This window comes from Pongo abelii, chromosome 14 (genome assembly GCF_028885655.2).
Source record: "Pongo abelii isolate AG06213 chromosome 14, NHGRI_mPonAbe1-v2.0_pri, whole genome shotgun sequence".
In the NCBI taxonomy this organism is placed as follows: domain Eukaryota; kingdom Metazoa; phylum Chordata; class Mammalia; order Primates; family Hominidae; genus Pongo; species Pongo abelii.
Window position 1 is genome coordinate 50,505,614 of NC_071999.2, and position 16,823 is coordinate 50,522,436.

Genomic DNA, 16,823 nt, shown 5'->3' on the forward strand with positions numbered 1-16,823 from the left:
AAAGATGGGGTGGTAGCTGGAGGGAGAAATGAGGTCATTTTAAAATTGAGATGTTCATATACTATACAATTCATCTTTTTAAAGTGCAGAGTTCAATGGTTTTTAGTATATTCAGAAAGTTGTGCAGTCCTCACCACTATCTAATTCTAGAACATTTTCATTACTCCCCAAAAAAACCCCTTAGCCATTAGCAGATCCTGCATTTCCCCGTCTTCTACTTTTTGTCTCTGTGGATTTGCCTATTCTGGATATTTCATTAAATGGAATCATACAATACGTGGCCTCATATCGCTGCTTCATTCACCTAGCGTGTTTTCAATGCTCATCCGTGTTGTGTGTATCAGAGCTTCCTTTTTATGGCTGTATATATTCCTTTATGTGGATAGATGGGTCACATTTTAAAAAGATATTTGTATCATTCTAGGATATTTGTACAGTCAAAATACTTCCAAATAATTTACTTGAAGTAATTACTTTCTATATGATTGTACCACTAACTCAATATATAATTGGGTTTCTTTTCAATATTTAGAGATTTTTTTTCTATTTTGATTTAATTTTGTTTCTTAATGATATAAAATACTTGCATGGTTTCCAAGTCAGAATTACAGAACAAGGTATATTTGGAGAAGTCTTGTTCCTTTTCCAATCCCCTCCAGCCTTTCCCTTCCCTCCCCTATAGATAACTCTTTTTATTAGTTATTGGGTTATCCTTCCATTGTTTTTTTTTTTTTTTTTTTTTTTGAGATGGAGTCTCGCTCTGTCGCCCAAGCTGGAGTGCAGTGGCGCGATCTCGGCTCACTGCAAGCTCCGCCTCCGGGGTTCATGCCATTCTCCTGCCTCAGACTCCCAAGTAGCTGGGAATACAGGCCCCGCCAATTTTTTTTGTATTTTTAGTAGAGACGGGGTTTCACTGTGTTAGCCAGGATGGTCTCGATCTGCTGACCTCGTGATCCACCCGCCTCAGCCTCCCAAAGTGCTGGGATTACAGGCGTGAGCCACTGTGCCTGGCCACATTTTTCCGCAGGGTAACTTGTTTTTTTTTAAAGATAGGAGAAAAACGCATGTTTTTGTGTTCATGGGGGAAGATCTACAAGGAGGGGAAAATATCTTGAGAATGTGGGTGGAATTTCAGGAACAGGCAGGGTGGGGCCTTTGTGAGACACATGGGGGTTCAGTCATGGTAACAGGAGGAGGCCGAGTGTATGGGCATGGATGGGGGCTGTGAATGTGGCGGGAGCTCATGGATGTGCTCTTCTGAGTGCTTCACGTTTCTGAGTGAAATAAGAAGCAAGGTCATCACCGAGAGGGAGGAGAGAGGCTCGGGTGAGTTTAGTGGATATGAATCTAAGAGAGACCATTCAACTTAGTTGTCTATTTTTTTTTTTCTCCAGTTATAGTCACTTGCATGAATGTAGATGTGGAGTACTTGATCATAAGATCCATTTTATGGCAGAAGACATTATTTTTGTAAGTTTAGTTTGTTATAATTTCAAACTTACAGAAAAGGTGCAAGAATAGTGTAAGGAGTGCCCATATATCCTTTACCCCATTTTCATTTTGCCGCATTTGCTTCATTTTTCTCACTTTTTCCCTTCCCTGTCCCTGAAGCCCTACTTTTAAATCATTGGAGAGAAAGTTGGGAGACATTGTGCTCCTGTACTCCTAAATACTTCAGAGTGTATTCCTGAGAACAAGGAAATTCTCTCACTACTCCTGTATAGTTACCAAAACAGGAAACTTAACATTGATAATAGTGTCTAATTCACAGTTCATACGCACATTTCATCAGAGTCCCGGTACCGTTCCTGCTGATCTTGTGACTGACATTTCCCCAGTCCAGGTCCAGTCCCAGGTCATGCATTGCTGTCAGGTGTCACGTCTCTTTAGCTTCTTTTAACCTGGAGCAGTTAGACAGCCTTTCTTGACCTTGACAGGCCAGTTATTCCGTAGACTGTCTCTCCATTTGGTGTTGTCTCTTTCATCATGATTACATTCAGGCTTTGTACTTTGGCAGGGAAAGCACAGAGGTGATTCTGTATCCCTCTTCCGACAGCACTCATTTATAAATGACATCGGGGTGATGATCTGCATCAGCAAAGCAGCTGTACTGATAGAACGGTTCACAGCTAGGTCCATTTACCCACAAGGTTCCAGGGCCTGGGTGTCAGACACCTGGAGTGCAGGCAGCCATTTCCCTCCTGTCACTGCTGTGACCCGGCTCTGGTGTCCCAGTCCTCCGTTACAGAGTGGGCAGGTTGCTCCTGCAGTTGGTCAAAATTGGCATGTGAGTTGAAATTCACTTGTCATGTCTGTTCTTGTGCGTTTTAAAAAGTCACTTAAAGGACAGCTTACAACTCTTCCAACAACACACTGCATAGAACAAGGCACAGTGGATTATGGAGATATGTTTCTGTCCTTGTCAGTGTTTGTGTATAGTTTTTGACATTATTCTCATTGGATTTTAAGTGATTTGATGGCCTAGGTTTGGTGATGAAGTGTGACCCCTGACAGGGCCTCCCAATGCCAGTGCCCAGTGGCTGCCTCAGAAATAGACCAACATTGTGGGCCAGTTTCTACTTTATAGCCATGTTTACTGGTCTCATAAAAATCTTGGTCTTTTTCTCTCATTGTTTTTGGGGCTCTAAACAACTTTTTTTTTTTCCATTCTAATTGCTTTATTTTATTTTTCAACTTTTATTTTAGATTCAAGGGGTACATACATGAAGGTTTGTTGCCTGGCTGTATTGCATGATGCTGAGGTTTTTCAACCCTTGTGGTTCCCCTCCCTCCTTGGCTTTTCTTGAGGATGGTCCATAGGGGAACTAACATAGCTTTTCTTGAGGATGGTGTTCCATAGGGGAACTAACATAGCTTTTCTTGAGGATGGTATTCCATAGGAGAAGTAACATAGCTTTTCTTGAGGATGGTATTCCGTAGGGGAACTAACATAGCTTTTCTTGAGGATGGTATTCCGTAGGGGATCTAACATAGCTTTTCTTGAGGATGGTATTCCATAGGGGAACTAACATAGCTTTTCTTGAGGATGGTATTCCGTAGGGGAACTAACATAGCTTTTCTTGAGGATGGTATTCCGTAGGGGAACTAGCATAGCTTTTCTTGAGGATGGTATTCCGTAGGGGAACTAGCAGAGCTTTTCTTGAGGATGGTATTCCATAGGGGAACTAGCATAGCTTTTCTTGAGGATGGTATTCCGTAGGGGAACTAGCATAGCTTTTCTTGAGGATGGTCCATAGGGGAACTAGCATAGCTTTTCTTGAGGATGGCATTCCATAGGGGAACTAGCATAGCTTTTCTTGAGGATGGCATTCCATAGGAGAACTAGCATAGCTTTTCTTGAGGATGCTATTCCATAGGGGAACTAGCATAGCTTTTCTTGAGGATGGTATTCCATAGGGGAAGTAGCATAGCTTTTCTTGAGGATGGTATTCCATAGGGGAACTAGCATAGCTTTTCTTGAGGATGGTATTCCATAGGGGAGCTAACGTAGCTTTTCTTGAGGATGGTATTCCATAGGAGAGCTAATGTAGCTTTGAGAACTAACATAGCTTTTCTTGAGGATGGTCTTCCATAGGGGAACTAACATAGCTTTTCTTGAGGATGGTCTTCCATAGGGGAACTAACATAGCTTTTCTAGCTTTTCTTGAGGGTGGTATTCCATAGGGGAAGTAACATAGCTTTACTTGAGGATGGTATTCCATAGGGAACTAACATAGCTTTTCTTGAGGACGGTATTCCATAGGAGAACTAATATAGCTTTTCTTGAGGACGGTATTCCATAGGGGAACTAACATAGCTTTTCTTGAGGATGGTATTCCATAGGAGAAGTAACATAGCTTTTCTTGAGGATGGTATTCCATAGGAGAACTAACATAGCTTTTCTTGAGGATGGTATTCCATAGGAGAACTAACATAGCTTTTCTTGAGGATGGTATTCCATAGGGGAACTAACATAGCTTTTCTTGAGGCTGGTATTCCATAGGGGAACTAACATAGCTTTTCTTCAGGATGGTATTCCATAGGAGAACTAACATAGCTTTTCTTGAGGATGGTATTCCATAGGGGAACTAACATAGCTTTTCTTGAGGATGGTATTCCATAGGGGAACTAACATAGCTTTTCTTGAGGATGGTATTCCATAGGAGAACTAACATAGCTTTTCTTGAGGGTGGTATTCCATAGGGGAACTAATATAGCTTTTCTTGAGGGTGGTATTCCATAGGGGACCTAACATAGCTTTCCTTGAGGGTGGTATTCCATAGGGGAACTAACATAGCTTTCCTTGAGGATGGTATTCCATAGGGTAACTGACAGACCTTTTCTTGAGGATGGTATTCCATAGGGGAAGTAACAGAGCTTTTCTGGAGGATGGTATTCCATAGGGGAAGTAACAGAGCTTTTCTTGAGGATGGTATTCCATAGGGGAAGTAACAGAGCTTTTCTGGAGGATGGTATTCCATAGAGGAACGAACATGCTTTTCTTGAGGATGGTATTCCATAGGGGAACGAACATAGCTTTTCTTGAGGATGGTATTCCATAGGGGAACGAACATAGCTTTTCTTGAGGATGGTATTCCATAGGGGAACGAACATAGCTTTTCTTGAGGACGGTATTCCATAGGGGAACGAACGTAGCTTTTCTTGAGGACGGTATTCCATAGGGGAACGAACGTAGCTTTCCTTGAGGACGGTATTCCATAGGGGAACGAACGTAGCTTTTCTTGAGGACGGTATTCCATAGGGGAACGAACGTAGCTTTGCTTGAGGACGGTATTCCATAGGGGAACGAACGTAGCTTTCCTTGAGGGCGGTATTCCATAGGGGAACGAACGTAGCTTTCCTTGAGGACGGTATTCCATAGGGGAACGAACGTAGCTTTGCTTGAGGACGGTATTCCATAGGGGAACGAACGTAGCTTTCCTTGAGGGCGGTATTCCATAGGGGAACGAACGTAGCTTTCCTTGAGGACGGTATTCCATAGGGGAACGAACGTAGCTTTCCTTGAGGACGGTATTCCATAGGGGAACGAACGTAGCTTTCCTTGAGGACGGTATTCCATAGGGGAACTAACGTAGCTTTCCTTGAGGACGGTATTCCATAGGGGAACTAACGTAGCTTTCCTTGAGGACGGTATTCCATAGGGGAACTAACGTAGCTTTCCTTGAGGACGGTATTCCATAGGGGAACTAACGTAGCTTTCCTTGAGGACGGTATTCCATAGGGGAACTAACGTAGCTTTCCTTGAGGACGGTATTCCATAGGGGAACTAATGTAGCCTTTCTTGAGGATGGTATTCCGTAGGGGAACTAACGTAGCTTTTCTTGAGGATGGTATTCCGTAGGGGAACTAACGTAGCTTTTCTTGAGGATGGTATTCCGTAGGGGAACTAACGTAGCTTTTCTTGAGGATGGTATTCCATAGGGGAACTAACATAGCTTTTCTTGAGGATGGTATTCCATATGGGAACTAACATAGCTTTTCTTGAGGATGGTATTCCTTAGGGGAACGAACATAGCTTTTCTTGAGGATGGTATTCCATAGTGGAACTAACATAGGTTTTCTTGAGGATGGTATTCCATAGGAGAACTAACATAGCTTTTCTTGAGGATGGTATTCCATAGGGGAACTAACATAGCTTTTCTTGAGGATGGTATTCCACAGGAGAACTAACATAGCTTTTCTTGAGGATGGTCCATAGGGGAACTAACATAGCTTTTCTTGAGGATGTTATTCCATAGGGGAACTAACATAGCTTTCCTTGAGGATGGTATTCCATAGGGGAACTATCATAGCTTTTCTTGAGGATTGTATTCCATAGGGGAAGTAACATAGCTTTTCTTGAGGATGGTATTCCATAGGAGAAGTAACATAGCTTTTCTTGAGGATGGTATTCCGTAGGGGAACTAACATAGCTTTTCTTGAGGATGGTATTCCATAGGGGAACTAACATAGCTTTTCTTGAGGATGTTATTCCATAGGAGAACTAACATAGCTTTTCTTGAGGATGGTATTCCATAGGAGAACTAACATAGCTTTTCTTGATGATGGTATTCCATAGGGGAACTAACATAGCTTTTCTTGAGGACGGTATTCCATAGGGGAACTAACATAGCTTTTCTTGAGGATGTTATTCCATAGGGGTACTAACATAGCTTTTCTTGAGGATCGTATTCCATAGGAGAACTAACATAGCTTTTCTTGAGGATGGTATTCCATAGGGGAACTAACATAGCTCTTAATTTTGCTTTTCAGCTGAGCCTTCTGTTGTCAGTTTCTAAATAAGCAGGCCAGCCGGGCTGTGCACCTAAATGGTCTGTCTGAGAGGAGCAAGCTGAGAAGTCTTGGAGTCTGCAGGACCCCGAGGAATCGTATGTGGGAACGTCCCCGAGAACCACACGAGCGTGCTGCTCAGTGCTGACTGCAGAATGAAATAGAAGCAAAATGTTACAGGATCAGTGTTTTCTTTTCTAAAACATCAAAATGCCAAAGATTAATCTGTGATTGGTGATAACTGCCTCATTTAAATGGTCACAAGAAATGTGAAGAGAGAGCTAGGGCAGACATGCAGTGAAATCGTTCTTTGTTAAAAATGTGCAATAAAAATAGATTACAATAAGTAGTGCAAAGAGCTTTACAGAAATACAGCGAATTAGAAGGCCTGTAAGAGTAAGGTTTGCTAAAACGTGAAACACTGTAACACTTTTAACCACTGAGCATTCCACAGTGAAATGTTATTTCTATGCTCTTATTTAATGTAATGTTTCTCCTGTCATTTTGAAGTTTAGTTTGGAGTAGATTGGTTGCTTCTGAGAACAGGTTCTGCCTTCCTGGGAAGTCGGGGTGTCATCCTTTTCTCTGTTTGATGTGAGGTAGTTTAAAGATACAAGGACTTTGTGTGAAGCTCCAGCATCTCTGCCCCTTGAATTGCTTAGGTGCAGACAGTTCTAAAGCAAGGAGTTGCAGCATTCTCATCATAGATACGTGCAGTGTCTTTAATGAGTATCTTCATGGTATGATAGTGTGTGTTTGTGAGTGCAAAGTACCAATTAAGGTGTCTTAAATTTGGCGCATAAAGGAGAGAAGGAAACCTGAGCAGTAGTGTTCCTCCTGAGTGAAGGTTCAGGTCACCAGCCTTCTGTACACTGCCTTTGGTTTTAGCAGTTCTTTGAAAAGCAAACACTTTCATGTCCTGTCTATTCATTCAGCTGGCTGTGCTGTGCTGTGGACCAGCTGTGTGGATCTCTAGCCCGGCTACAGCAGAATACATTTTACCAGCAAACCTAAGGATGACAAACACTATCCACATCTGAAAACTACCACACCATATCAGGGATCATAAATTATGCATATCAATGAATTTTCCAACAAATTCCTACTTCCTGATTGGATTGGTTTTGCCGCTGATGTTAAGGCAGCCAGCTTCTTAGTTCAAAAAGAATTCTGAGTTTTTCAAACACTAGTTTAGAGGTGGACACTGTCAGGGGTTCTAGAATGGGACCAGGGGACCTTTTGGTGCAGTGGGCGCCTGTAACTCATTAGACGTACCGAGGCAGCACTTCTGCAGGGTGCAGATGGGTTACCTACCCTGATTGTTGTCATTTGTAACAGGTCACTTCCTTTTCACTCAGTTTAAATTGGTGATGGACGTTGCTTGATTGAACTTATTAGTCTCTATTTTGAGAAGGTAGAAGGTAAGAGGGCCCATATTCATTCTTTGCCATGAAATGAATGAATTAGGAAGATTGTATTTACTTGTTTTTTAAATACATGTTTAATGAAATAAACTGTAAAATATCCAGTTTTGTGTATTATATGTACATTTGATTTTTAATAGCCTTTCCAAAGAAATGAGGGCATGATTATTGTACAGTAAGTACGTGACTGATTTAATTTGATGTGCAGAGCGGAGTGTGTTCTTATAAAAATATTTAATGACATTGGTTCTTGTGTTTTGATCTTTTATTTCTGAAACAAACACCTTACAAAGTGCTGAGTAGGTAATAGTGACCCAACTTGTTTGCTAAATGATTATTTGTTTAAATCTGTACAGTTTCAAGTGTTCACTTATACAAAGAGTGTATATACTTTCAAATAATTTAAAATGCTTTATATTATTTGGCTAGAAATTGCTGTTTTTAATAAATGTGAATTTTTTAAAAATAAAGATTTTTGCTTCCTACCTTGTCCTCACGTGTCTGGTATGTGTGTGGTTCCTTGAGGAAAATTTCTTTAATTAAAATTTTAATTGAGATAACTTGTGTCAGACTCACATGCAGTTTTAAGAAATAATACAGATAGATCCCATGTACCCTTTGCCCAGCTTCCCCCAGTGGTAGCATCTTGCAAAACTATAGCACAGTATCACAACCAGGATATTGACATTAATATACTCTATCAATCTTACTCAGATTTCGCCAGTTTTACTTGTACTGTATAAATTCCTTTGGCAAGAAAATTATTAAGGGAAGACATTTTTGAAGCATCTTAATGCTTCCTTAGTTAAAAGACATTTTAACTTTTTCTTTGTGAAACTGACAATTTCTTGAGTACTGTCAGCATAGTACTGACATACATAGTTGTACTGAAATTTAGTAGTATTGTATTCTTCCCTCTATTTTCCAAAAATATTTGTATTTTCTCCCCTGGCTTCACAACACCATATCTTTAAATTTTCTCCTGCTGTTATAAGTAAGACAACTTATAACTGCCAACCACAGTTGAATGTTTGGCATATAGCTTCCAGATTTTTTTCTATGTATATTCTAAAATAACATGTCTTACAAGATTGGGCCCTTTTACACATGTTAAAGGAAATCAAGTGGGTTTTCATTATTAGTGTATACAAACACACCCATACATATTCTTTTGCTGAACTATTTGAAAGGAAGTTGCAGTCATCGTGACACTTCACTGTTAAATTATACCCCTAAATAATTCAGCATCCGTTTCCAAATAATAGGGACGTTCTCCTACATAACCCAATGCCATTATCACACCTAAAAAAGAAATTCAGTAGTATCTAATATGAAGTCCATATTTCAGCTTCCCTAATTGTTCCCCCAAAATGTTTCATAGCTTTTCTTTATCCTGGGTTCAACATTTTACTTGGTTGTCATGTCTCTTTACTTCCTTTTAGCTTAGACCACTACTCTTAGAGTTTTCATATGTTTATTTTCTTGACATTGACTTTTTTTTTTTTTTTTTTAAAGGAAGAGTCTAAGGCCAGCTATCTTATAGAATGAATCACAGTCCGGATGGTCCTGTTTCCCATTAGTAAATTCAGAAACCCTAACGTTGCAGATATACCTTCTCATATACATGAAGCAGTTGCCAAGATAGATGTGCTGGGCCATAAGAAAACAAAACCAAAAAACCCAAGTATGACCTGCAGCAGTGGCAATCCCTGCCCCTGCCCCCAGCCCCGGATATACGGCAGTATCTGAAGACATTTTGGTTGTGACTGGTGTGTGTGTGTTAGGGGTGGGGTATTACTGGCTTCTAGTGTGTAGAGACCAGGGATGCTGCTAAACATCCTACAGCACTGAATAGTCCCGACCACAAAGAATCATCCAGCTCTAAATGTCAGTGGAGCAGAGGTGGCGAAACCCTGCTATATAGAATAGCAAGTCCCAGTCCCCAGCACTTGCTGTTCCCCTCACCTGCATTAGTTGTCTTTGTACCTGACACATGATGTATTTTGCTTGTTTGTTTTTTGTCTTCCCCACCAACCCAGATCACAAACTCCTTGGGAAAGGAACTTTGTTTTGTTCATACGCAGCACCTAGAACAGTGTCTGCAGAAGATGCTCTATAAGTGTTGTGTGACTTTGTTGTCCAAGTCATGCAGCCTTCCCCACATCATCCCATTACTACCAAGTCCTGTGCATTTTCTATCCCAGACAGCTGTTCAATTTTTTCCCTCTGTTTTTCCAATACCATTGCCCTGGCTAGGGATGACTTGTGTGTTGCTGAGATCCACTTGGGAGCTTCTGTCTTTGATGTGTGGTAAGGACGGGTTTCTGTGCACCCTGAGCATAGGTGCGGAACTAATCAGGCACTCAAACTTTGTGGCTATATAAAGGGATGTTACCACAGTAGTCATTTATGGCTCGTTACCTTGCAACAAAGGAACTGTTGTGTGTTAGCCAATGACAGCATTCACCAGCAAGGTATGACTGTCAGGCCAAGGAAGTGACATGTAGCACCCTGCCTGTGACAGCCTGATTGTCCTAGTCCCAGCTCAGCTGCACAGGTGATGGTTTGGGGGTGAGGACAAAGCATTAAGTGGAGGTTGGTGGCAGACAGTGGGAGAGCCTCAGGGAGAAGGGCCATGAAGACAGCACTTGGGTGTCACTGTTCACAGTAGAGAATGGCTAATTGCTAGAGGAAGGGTCCTCTCCCCTCTCCTTCCCTCCCCTCCCATTCCCTTTCCTTCCCTCTCCTCCCTCTCCTCTCCTTTCTTCTCTGACAGGGTCTCATTCTGTAGCCCAGGCCAGAGTGCAGTGGCATGAACACAGCTCACTGTAGCCTTGACCTCCTGGGCTCAGGTGATCCTCCCACCTCAGCCTACCAGGTAGCTGGGACTACAGGTGCACACCACCGTGCTAATTTTTTGTATTTTTTGTAGAGATGGGATTTCACTATGTGGGCCAGTCTGGTCTTGAACTTCTGACCTCAAGTGATCCACCTACCTGCCTCAGCCTCCCAAAGTGCTGGGATTCTGGGTGTGAGCCACTGCCCCTGGCCTGGGGTTTTCTTTTTTCTTTCTTTTTGAGACAGGGTCTCACTCTGTCACCCAGGCTGGAGTGCAGTGGTGTGATCTTGACTCAACTGCAACCTCCCTGCCTCCTGGGCTCAGGCGATTCTTGTGCCTCAGCTTCTCGAGTAGCTGGGATTACAGGCATGCACCACTACACCCAGCTAATTTTTGTATTTTTAGTAGAGGTGGGGTTTTGTCATATTGCCCAGACTGGTCTCTAACTCCTGGCCTCAAGTGATCTGCCCACCTTGGCCCCCCAAGTTGCTGGAATTACAGGAGTGAGCCACTGCGCCCAGCCAGGCCTGGGGTTTTCTATACTGTCTTGGTTGACGCTGGAGCTCAGGTCATTCTGGGAAGTTTGCAGGTGTCCTGAGATTGTATGAAATCATCCCCTGGGGGGCTGCCCAGCTCAAGTCTCCTATTTTTAGAAACAGCTACCTCTACTCCTGCTCTGGGATCAGCTGGGAGCCATTTACAAGACGTAATCCCACCTGCTCTTACTGCACTGGATTGGACCAAGGGTGGTCTCCTGATTTAATCAAGGCCAACTGCAGAGACCACTGGGGTGTTTTTGAGAGTGATTGGGAGACAAAGCCATGTGACCTGAGATGCGTAGAAAACGTCTCCTGGACAAGATGAGTGTCGAAGACTGAGAGGCAGAAAGACGGGGTCTGCAGCTTCTCCACTCCAATCATTTCCGAGACCCATTGCATCTTCAGTTCGGGTCAGTGTTCTTCTCTCCAGATGACACATTTTCCCCTTTTGTTTTAGCTATTCAAGTTGGTAACTGTTATCAGTGATCCCAAGTGTCCCACCCAGTTCCTGAGGGGAGATGGCACGTGGGTCCTTTCAGGCTCTCAGTCACCTACTGGTATGGGGGACTGGGTTTGGGCCAGTGTGGGTTTGCCTCTGGCTTGGCAGGGGTGGATGAGGTGTGATGAGGTCAGGGTTGGAGAGAGCCTCTGGGACTGTGCAGGAAGCGTGGGGGATCCAGGCAGGGTTGGAGAGAGCCTCTGGGGCCGTGCAGGAAGCATGGGGGATCCAGGCACTGGGCCACATGTAGCCTCCCCTCTCAGCCTCAGGAGGAGGCGCTGTGTTCTGGGGTGGTGCCCAGAGGCTCCAACACCAGGAGGAGCGGCTGGACCCCGCCCCCCCAAGGCTGATGCATGATTAGTGCCAAGTCAGCAGCAGCTGAGTGACCGGGACTGGCCTCCAGAGCTCCCTGGAGAGGGGTGGGGGTGGGTAGGGGCTGTGCAACAAGGTAGGATAAGGGCAGTAGCACCTGGAGTGGCCTTCAGTCCTTGAGATGCCCTGGAGTGGTGGTGGTGGCGGGGTCATAAACATATTATCACCACAGTGATGTCATTTTGTAGTCGAGTAGGCTGGAATGCCAGTCTTTACCATCACGTACTCGTGTGTGATCCTGGGCGAGTCCTTTAACCTCTCTGCATCCCAGTGTCCTTGAGAAAATACTGCCCACATCCTGGAGCCACACGAGCTACAGCTTGCACAGTGCTTACAACGGGGCCCGCCTGGTTCATGTGCAGTCCCAGTAACAATAGGGAGCATCATGAAGAAAAAGGCCTGAGGAAGCTGAAGGGGCTGTGCCTTTGCAGCCCAAGGAAGTGCAGACACTCAGCCTACCCGACTGTCTCACAGACCCTTTCCAGGAGCTGCCCAGACGTGAAGGAAGGGCCAAGCTGACAGTAATTGGAGTGACACTGAGTGGCTCCTATGGGCCAGACCCTGTTCTAGGAACTGTACGTGCATTAACTAATTTAATACTCCGAACTCTGTGGTGATCGTTGCTATTTTTAGGCCCATTTTACACATGAGGAAACTGAGGTATAAAGCTACTTGCCCAAGATCACACAGCCAACAAAAGACAGAGCTTGGCTGTGAGCACAGTTGTTGTCCTGAGTCAAGGCCCGTACTGAAAGCCACAAAAGAACGGAGTGAGTGACCGTAGAAGCAGGCAGGACAGGCATTGACATGTCACTTGCTTCCGTGCTGTTGGGTCAGGGCTGTCAAGCCTTTTCTGTGCTCAGCCACAGACTCTGTCAGCCCTTCTGCCAAAAATGTTTACTTCAAATCAAGGAGCTACGACAGGTCCCAAATTACAAACCAACTCTCATAAAAGGTCAACAGGTCTTTGGGTTTTTTTCCCTGGAGCTCCCAAGTTCTCCAACTTCCTAAGGCAATTTGGTGGATGCCAGAAAAGCCCCGCCCTAAAACCAGAGTTTAGAAATCATCTTCTTCAGGTACTTGTTGTCCATCAGTGATATACTGACGGCCTCTATGAAGTTTTCCAGATCAGGGATGGTCACGTAATTCAGGAGCCTGTTCATTTTCCCCAGAAGGACCCGGATCTTCTGGGCTGTTGGGCCAGGTTCTGCCTCCAGGATGGTTTTCTTCTTCATTTCGCTCAGCACCTCCGGGATCACAAACTGCGGGGATTCACAGAGGACTGGGTGAGAATGCAAGCTGCCTGAGCACAGTGCCCCAGACCCAGGCCAGACCTCCTGTGGCCAGGACCAAGTGCTCCCTGAGCCTTCACTCGAGAAAGCAGATCCATGTTCTCAGCCCCACCACCTGCCACCTTCCTGCTGCTTCCAAATACACTCACTTGGGTTGTGTTGTGGTCAGGTGGACCATGGTGATGTGGGCTGAGGCCACACCCATGCCTGGCCCTAAACTGGAGGGAAAGCAGTTCTGGTGCCCTGGCGCGGCCTGCCCTCCAAAGGCGGTACTTTCCTGGGGCTGCTGGGCTTCTCCCCATGGGGTCCCGACCATGGGGCCCTGCAAGAGCTGGGATGCCTCACAGTGGCTGCCCGCGAGTCCTGCCTCCACCTTGGGCTCCTTGGGAGTGTATCTGGGTTTTGTTGAGATGAAGGCCTGGCCCAGGGAGGCCACCTCTATGCCAAGTTCTGCCTGGGCCTGCAGCCTGCAGAAGACTGAGGACAGAGTCTCCTGGAGGGGATAAGATAGGACGATACCCGTGTGCTCCGTTCCTATGCGTATGAAATGTCTTCACACAACATTGTTATTGTTTTAGCCACGTAATAACCTATGTCCATCTTATAGAAGACTATGGGCTCAGACCACAGGCTAGCATCACCCAGGAAGTGGAGAGGCTGGGCACGGAGGGGCCTGTTCTTCCCCGGGCACACTACTGCCTGCCTGGGCTGACCCTGTGCCAGGCTGTGTCTCCTTTCTTTGGCTCTGATTAGTTACACTGGTGCTGATTTGCTTCATTTGGGACACACCCTGCACAGGCACAGCTGCCCCTCCCCGGGACTCTAGCTCTGCAAGGCGTCAGGCCCCCTGGTCTCTCTGCCCACAGCAGCCCTTCCTGCAACCTCGCTGGGCACCGCCTTCCTGTCCCTGCCCTCCTCCCTCCGCCATTCAAAGGCCGGTGCCCCAGGCCCCCATGCTGTCAGCCCCAGCTGGTCCCGCCACTTGGGCTTGGTAGTGCTGGCCTCCTCTTCACTGGATTGGCTGCTATGAGAAATCCAGGATAGGCAAGGATGCTGGGATGTTGTTATTTACCTGCAAAATAGGAGGGCTTGCCAGGCGAGGGAACCTAGGGGGGCCAGCAGGCCAGGCCTGTTTGGAACTTTCCCAGTTTTAGCACTCAAAGTCCCATGTCCCAGGAAACTCCTCAGTACTGAGCAAACCGACTTGTCTGGCCACCCTAAACCTAGCACACTCCCTCCTCTCTTCTCAGATACTCTGCACACAGCTGCATCTATTCTACTGGAGTCTGCTGTTATCAGCCCACTTCTCCATCTGCCTCATTCCCAGGGGACATGTCCATCTGTCTGTCTGCCAAGGCAGTCCTGCTCCCAGGGGCCCCGGGCACCTCTCTGGTGGGGTAAGGGTCTGTAAGTGGAGCCTTCTGTGTGGAATGGGCCGGGGGAGCTGAGCAGGAAGAGAACCTTGCTTAGGCTTCACGGCGGGGAGCCAAGGACACTCTCATTCCTCTCAACTCTGGTCCTCAGGAAGGGTCTCAGGAGCCCACCTTCTTCCCCCACTACAGTTGGAGCTCCAGGAGTCCAGCCTCACCATTTCGAGTAGGTGGAACTGTGTCCCCCAAAAGTGATGTCCAAGTCCTAACCCCAGTGCTGGTGAATGTAACCTTATTTGGAAACAGGGTCTCTGTGGATATGATTAAGTTAAGGCTCTCAGGATGAGCTCCTTCTGGATTTAGGGTAGGCCCTAGATCCAACTACTAGTGTCCTTTTAAGAAAAAAGAGGAGGTTTGACACAGACACACAGAGGAGAAGGCCGTGTGAAGGTGGAGGCAGACACAGGAGTGATGCTGCCACAAGCCAAGAACACCAGAAGCATCAGAAGTTGGGAGAGCAAGGAAGGGTCCTCCATTGGAGCCTCTGGAGGATGGTGGCCCCATGGACACTTTGATCTCAGACTTGGCCCAGAACTGTGAGAGAGTAAACTGTTGTTTCAGGCCTCCTAGTTTGTGCTGATTTGTTCCAGCAGCCCTAAGAAACAAATACAGCATTGGTCCTCTCCTGCCTGCCTGGGGAGTATGCCTCGAACTTCCAGGGGCTCATCTGTCTAGAGAAGAGCGTGTTTGGGGAGGAGGGAAGAAGACACAACAGCAGGCCTGGGGACACAGACTCCCCCTTGTTTCTGGCCCTGACTTCTGACACGGCCACTGCGAGTGTCAAGTGAGATAAGCAGGGTGACATCTGTGTTTTATTGTCAGGATCATATCCTGAGCTCAAGTGACCCTCCTGCCTCAGCATCCCAAGTAGCTGGGGCTACAGGTGCGAGAGCCACCATGCCCAGTTAATTTAATTAATTTATTTATTTACTTATTTATTTTTTGAGACAGGGTCTGGCTCTGTCGCCCAGGCTAGAGTGCAGTGGTGTGATCTCGGCTCACTGCGACCTCCGTCACCCGGGTTCAAACAATTCTCCTACCTCAGTTTCCCGAGTAGCTGGGATTAAAGGCGTGAGCCACTGAGATCAGCTAATTTTTTTGTATTTTTAGTAGAGATGGGCTTTGACTGTGTTGGCCAGGCTGGTCTCGAACTCCTGGCGCTAAGTGATCGACCCGCCTTGGCCCCCCAAAGAGCTGGGATTACAGGCGTAAGCCACTGCACCTGGCCCACGCCCAGTTAATTTTAAAAATTTTTTGTGGAGAAGGGGTCTTGCTATGTTGTCCAAGCTGGTCTCAAGCTCCTAGGCTCAAGGGATCCACCTGTCTTGGCCTCCCAAAGCCCTGGGGTTACAGATGCAAGTCATTCTTCCCAGCTAGCCTGAGCATTTCAATGTGAATTTCCTCAGAGCCTAAGCTCACAGTGCTGGGAAGTCACATGAATGTGTTTGTGTGTACTTAAACATCAGGTAAACCAAAGTGGCCTTGTTTTTATACGGGTTGGCATATATAGAACAAGCCTGGAGGCCTGTGGCATGGGCCAGTCCAAGCCAGCAGTGGCCTTTGTACAGGTGGGCACCCCACCTGATGGAGGGTATGGGGAGTCGTGACCTTACCTTGTACCTGGTGCCCAGGTTTAAACAAATCTGCTTCTGTTCATAGGTGAAGCAGAAGATGATCTTATCCTGGCTCCTTATTTGTACCTGGATGTACTCATTGATTTTCAAGGAGATGGGCTGGACAGGGGGTGCGTGGACATGGATGTTCAGATTCCACCAGTTCCAGGCCTTCTGGCGTTTGTCTTTGGGGAAGTAGTAGCCCAGGTTGGAGCTCAGGTTCAACCTGGACCAAGAGAAAGCATGTCAGGCAGCTAGGGCGCTCAGCCCTGGGCCTCTGCTCCTCCTCCTCTCCTTCCCTTTCTTTTTCCCCACTTGGCCACAGAAAGACTGACAGGGACTTGATGGGTTGGAGAAGCTCTAACATGGACAACCAACCCAACACCAGGCACTGTCCCCTGCGCTGGCCTCACTGTATGGTCCTGTCCTGCCCTCCTTCCCTCTCCTTAGTCACTGGCACGCACAGGCTCTTCCTGCTCACAGCTTTGCCATGCTCTGCCCTCTGCCTGCAAAGTTCCCCTGCT

At 46.1% G+C, this 16,823-nt stretch overlaps 2 protein-coding genes across 3 annotated transcripts in view; one reads left to right on the forward strand and one right to left on the reverse strand.

Moving 5' to 3' along the window:
• The window catches only part of COG3 (component of oligomeric golgi complex 3), a 71,880-nt gene extending 63,680 nt beyond the window's left edge, over positions 1-8,200 (forward strand). Inside the window, exon 23 of the mRNA XM_024230949.3 lies at positions 6,274-8,200. Within this exon, the coding sequence (XP_024086717.1) occupies positions 6,274-6,303 (30 nt within the window). The 3' untranslated portion in view covers positions 6,304-8,200. The remainder of the gene's footprint in view (positions 1-6,273) is intronic.
• Positions 8,201-12,716: 4,516 nt separating this feature from the next.
• Positions 12,717-16,823, reverse strand: part of ERICH6B (glutamate rich 6B) — a 75,816-nt gene continuing 71,709 nt past the window's right edge. The window contains exons 15-16 of one of the 2 annotated variants that reach the window (XM_054528991.2): positions 16,300-16,525; positions 12,717-13,226 (exon numbers count right to left, since the gene is read on the reverse strand). In XM_054528991.2, coding sequence (XP_054384966.1) covers positions 13,008-13,226; positions 16,300-16,525 — 445 coding nt within the window. In that variant the 3' untranslated portion in view covers positions 12,717-13,007. The remainder of the gene's footprint in view (positions 13,227-16,299; positions 16,526-16,823) is intronic. The other variant, XM_009248633.4, reaches the window with a different exon arrangement.